The sequence below is a fragment of the Astatotilapia calliptera genome, chromosome 22 (assembly GCF_964374335.1).
Source record: "Astatotilapia calliptera chromosome 22, fAstCal68.1, whole genome shotgun sequence".
NCBI classification, from domain to species: domain Eukaryota; kingdom Metazoa; phylum Chordata; class Actinopteri; order Cichliformes; family Cichlidae; genus Astatotilapia; species Astatotilapia calliptera.
Window position 1 is genome coordinate 28,751,684 of NC_137442.1, and position 5,552 is coordinate 28,757,235.

General features: G+C 37.5%; 1 protein-coding gene across 1 annotated transcript; it reads right to left on the reverse strand.

The window, feature by feature from the left end:
- Positions 1-2,669: 2,669 nt before the first annotated feature.
- Positions 2,670-4,568, reverse strand: LOC113014903 (uncharacterized). Its single transcript, XM_026156714.2, has one exon. It carries the CDS (start codon positions 4,299-4,301, stop codon positions 2,670-2,672), a length of 1,632 nt encoding a protein of 543 aa, XP_026012499.2. The 5' UTR covers positions 4,302-4,568.
- Positions 4,569-5,552: the final 984 nt, after the last annotated feature.

Genomic DNA, 5,552 nt, shown 5'->3' on the forward strand with positions numbered 1-5,552 from the left:
CCATTTTTTTATACTGAGCTGTGACTGTGTCTGACTGTGTGAACGAAATCATGGGAATCTTGAAAAACATGCTTCTTGTCAGTGACACTGCAAACCTATATATATAAAGATTAGCAAGAAACTAATGTTAACAGCATCATAACAGTCATTGCTCTCCCACATTGTTTTAGTGCATTATCTGGATTCTCCACACCATATATAAAATGTAATGTTTTATGTTACACTCAGTATTCTTGTCCACTTACAAACGAGACAAAATCGTCTGTTTTTGCACAGTTCCTAGGCCAACCTCCGTGTGTACAATTCAGCAAATAACTCCTCCCATTCCCTTTTCTGATTAATGGTCAGTGTGTTACAGTATCATTAGAAACGGGAAAGATTTCAGTCAGCATTGTCCACTTTAGTGCCTCAAGATAAATGGAATGAAGACAAGTCCTGCATAAGCTATATACATGGAAATGCACATGTGTATATCTGACAGCAAGGTTCAGACCTTTGTTATGTCAGAAGTCTTGGCTTAAAAGTTACCATTTGCAGTCATTATGGGTAATGATTTCCCCATCATTCCATTTCTTGTGCAGCACACCACAGGAATTACTGACGTTAGGAGCCTAGATCAAGAAAGTGGGGAAGCCAAAATGATCCCAGTTAAAGGTACAGCTAAACTATGCAATGTGGTGAGCACCAAGGCTCAAGGTACTGGCGACGTTGTCAGGAAGCTGCCTTATATTTCCAACACCTTATAGAAAGGTGTTGGAAATATAAGGCAGCTATATAAGGCAGGAAGGGGAAAGTTGAGGGGCACAGCAAGGATGGAGAATGAAACCAAACCAGCCATTAGATGTAGATCTGGAGATCTACATCTATATGTAGGTTTACTTTAGAGGCAAGTTCCAACTTTAAAATCTTTGTTTGCGAAAGTGACAGAGATTGAGATGGTCAAGCAGGGCAGGCCTGTGTGTTTGGAGGACACAACATATATAGTGGAAGGGGAATGGGAATGTCAGAGGATTTACATGTGCTTGACTGTGAGCACAAGTCACTAAAGCCACTAAAGGACTGACAGTGTTCATTTCATTCCTTCTTGCACGAAGACATTGGTCCTGAGGCTTCATGCAATTGCACCTATGGACGCCATGAGCTAGACTACCTGGGCACCATTTCACAATTGACCTAAACTGTACCTGTTTACAACTGCACCTAGATTAAAACACAAGTTGACTATCTACATGTGTTTAATTTTAATTTTTTTTTGTGTCTCGTTAAAAGCCATTGAAAAGAGCACAAAATCTCATCATTCTGTACTTAAAACATACAGAATCTGTTAAAGATACACAATATTTCATGTGAATTTAAAGCTAAAATAACGGGTTTTTTTCATTTATTATCCCAAAGGAATACAGTGATGGAAATAAATTATGTGATCGTTAGTTTAAGTTATTTTGCAATATTTTTCTGACACTATTTTTCTGACATTGGTTTTACCAATCTTTAAACTTGTTTTTATTTTTACAGAGTATCTCTGCATACAAGATACCCTTTGCTTTAAATTTAAAGCAGATACATTAAAATATCTAAAGTTAATTTAAAGCAAATACAGAAATGCAACAAAAGTGGGGTACAAAACAACCTTGATGCAAACTTAAAACCACAGATAAAGAAAAGAACAGACTAGCCCACAAAAATAGCATATTTCCAAACCTTTTGCTAACAATCAAATAATCAAACTGCACAAAGCTTTAAATCCTTTCAAAGTTTCTTTTTTATTTCATCAGCAAATTATGTTAATTAAAGCTCATGCTAAGAAAAGTTTCCAACTGAGTTCAAGAAAATGGAGAAAACCTCCATTAATCTTATAATCAACCATACAAAGAAGATGGAAAAGCAATAGAGAATGCACTGATGCATGCTCAGGCATCCAGGTAAGTAAATCCCAAAAGGCTGAATCTGTTGATCTGGACGTAGCGTTTTCAATGGGAGAAACATTCTCCTTCAGTCACTTGGATGAGTGAGGAAACATTTCTCCCACTGAAAACGCTACGTCCAGATCAACAGATTCAACCTTTTGGAATCTAGAATGCAAATGATGGTTGATAAATAGCTATGTATGCAATGTGACCACTGGCTAAGTTAGGCCAATGCATAGCCAGTGGCCTCAAGGAACTTTATATTGCATGGTAAAGACCCTGCAATATAAAAGAAACCCCAAACAATCTAACGATCCCCTCTGAGCAAGCACTTGGCGACAGCGGGAAGGAAAAACTCCCTTTTAAGAGGAAGAAACCTTCGGAAGAACCAGGCTCAGGAAGGGGCAGCCATCTTCCACGACTGGTTGGGGCATAGATGGTACAAAACATGGACATAGCTTGTTCGTTGGAAACTTGAAGCCAATACAGAAGAACCTTAAGTGTACATTCAGTCTGAAGTCTACCAGATGGCAACAGCTAGCCTGATGCAAACCTATAGAAATCTATAGGAAAACAGCTTTCTTTCTTGATCCACTCCTCCTTAGCACATCTGGTTTTTGAAGACTGGAGTTGGACACCCCTGTTCTATATTGTCTATGGGGCTTGAGGGGAAAGAGTTGTAGTGGTGTATATACATGGGATGTCGAAAGATGGGAGTGGGGAAGAAATGCTCCGTTCCCCTTACTTACTGCAAACTGCCTTTCAGAAATGGGGATAGATGTAGTCAGAAAATGCAAAATACAAGGCAGCACCTTGGAGCCATGTTGTCCATCCCCCATGATCCTCCACGTCTCTGGGTTGAAACGTCTGCTCTTGTGGAGTTTCCATGTGAGATGAACTTTCTGTAGGGATGTCCTTGTTTTTCTCCTCCAGGTCTGTAGTTTCGCTTGTTTTAATCCTCTCTTCCTTTTCAGTTGACTCATTGGATTCAGGTGTGAGCTCAAAACTACTTTGATGGGGTTCACCTTTATCAAGCTCTTGCATTTCTTTTTGCAGAGGCTGTTCATTTTGTCTCATTTCCTTCTCACAATCAGCCAACTTTTTGGTAAGCTCCTGGACTTCCTGTTCCAGAGCGTTGTTTTGTTCCTTTATTCTGTTACTCTCTTCTTCAAAGGATTTGAGTTCTTGCAAAACAGATTTGAGCTCCTTAACTTCTTCCTGAATAGCAATGTTTTTTGCTTCAATTTCTTGTTTCAGGTCTTGGTTTTGATTGTTCAGAGACTCATTTTCCTGTTTTGATTCCTCATACAGTTCCTTAAAATCTTTGAAATTTTCCAGGCTTGCGTTTGCCTCATGGATGTCAGTTTGGAGAGCCTGGATTTGCTGTCTCATTTTAACTTCTTCATTTTGAAAAGTCTGTTTCAGGTCACACATGCTCTGTATTATAGCATCATTTTCTGACCTGAGTGCCTGGTTGTCCGTTTGGAGATCTTTAACTTTTTCCTGCAATGCCAGCTTCTCCATTTCATACTCTTCACGGTTACGGTGCATTCTTTCTTCCAGAGCCTGTTCATTTTGTCTCATTTCCTTCTGACAATCAGCCAACTTTTTGGTAAGCTCCTGGACTTCCTGTTCCAGAGCGTTGTTTTGTTCCTTTATTCTGTTACTCTCTTCTTCAAAGGATTTGAGTTCTTGCAAAACAGATTTGAGCTCCTTAACTTCTTCCTGAATAGCAATGTTTTTTGCTTCAATTTCTTGTTTCAGGTCTTGGTTTTGATTGTTCAGAGACTCATTTTCCTGTTTTGATTCCTCATACAGTTCCTTAAAATCTTTGAAATTTTCCAGGCTTGCGTTTGCCTCATGGATGTCATTTTGAAGAGCCTGGATTTGCTGTCTCATTTTAACTTCTTCATTTTGAAAAGTCTGTTTCAGGTCACACATGCTCTGTATTATAGCATCATTTTCTGACCTGAGTGCCTGGTTGTCCGTTTGGAGATCTTTAACTTTTTCCTGCAATGCCAGCTTCTCCATTTCATACTCTTCGTGTTTACAAGGCATTTTTAAGTTGTTTTTAAGTTGCTCCAGAGCACTTTTCCATTCTTGATCATTTTGTTCATAAGCACTCTCCTTTGCTTGAACTTGTTGTCTCAAAGCTTGATTTTCACACTGCAAATTGGCAACACAATTGTTCAGCTCTGAATTCTCCAAGCAAAGCTTCTCATTTTGTAGTTGTAGTTCCCTTTTTTTCTTGTTTTTAGAAAACCCATATTCTTTGAGAAGCAGTTCAATGGTTTTTCGGAGGTTTTCGTTCTCATATTTGAATTCCCTCACTTGCTGGCGAAGGTTTACATTCTCTTCCATCACATCACTGGAAATGGAGGGGGACTCAGACATTTTTGTAATTTAACTAAAGTTAAAATCTACTGCTACTTACAACAGTGCTAACTGTGTTCCTTGTTCACTTCAAAAAAGTGTCTCAAATTACAGTCAAGCGTATAAGCTGTTTGCCTCTTCAGTGAGGTTGTAACTGAATGGACACAGGGTTTGGGTTACTTATATAGATTTCAGATCAAAGGAATTCTAATAGAATGTGATGAGTCATGCTGATGTCATAAGAAACATGTGATGTCACAATGAACATGTCAGATGAAATGATGGAAAAAATAACAATAGCATTGTCTGGTAAATTGATTAATGATTCCATGATCTTTGAACCTGCAATGGACTTTATTAAAAAATGTAACAAGTGAATAAAATGTTTTTAGATAAATGTGTATTTTAATGAAAATTTGCTGAGCTCTTTTGTGCAGGATTGTTATGTGTGCATTGTGCCACATTTAAATCTGGCACAATGTAGACTTTACTTTAAAAATAAAGTAAAACAATTTATGATAAAGTTTAAAAAGTTCTTTATTGGCCTTTCACTGCTCTAATTTCTGAAAGGCAGAAATTAGAAATTTGTATCAGCAGTGTCATCCTCTGAATGCTTCATCACACTGTGAGTTATGTTTTTATCCTTCAAGACTGAGCTGATGGAGAACAGGTTTTTTTTTTAATGTATTTATTTTACTTAAATTCACCAAGTCATCATCATTACCTCAACTTGAGTTCATAGATGATCCAGTTTTAGTTTTTTTGTTATTAAATGTCCCCCTCTGTCCCTACACGTGAAACCCTGTTAAAAATCAAGATTGCTCTAAACGATCCAAGGACATATAAATGTCATCTGTGTGTGTAGCAATTTCTTAAATAAGCATATTAAATAATATTAAATTAATGCACAGTTGAAAGGATTCAGGTCTTTTCTACCTTTTTTTTTTTTTTTTTAATTCAGTCATATTGTATGATTCTTTCATTTTCTGTAATTCTCTATCATTTTTTTTGCCTGAAGAACATATTGAGGAGCCAGGATTTTGTGATGCATTTGAGCTTTTTCCTGCTGAAAGTCGCTTTGCAGCTCACACATGCTTTGATTTTCCTGTCTGAAAAATATTTGCAGACCAGTGCTTTACTGAAAAGACATCTGGTTATAAGCTCATGTTTTACCAACTAATGTTTTATATGACAGACCTAAAACTCACACTTTTGCTCTGATAAACAGTTCGGCTACATTCTCACATCATATCGTTTATTTGCTGGGTGTGA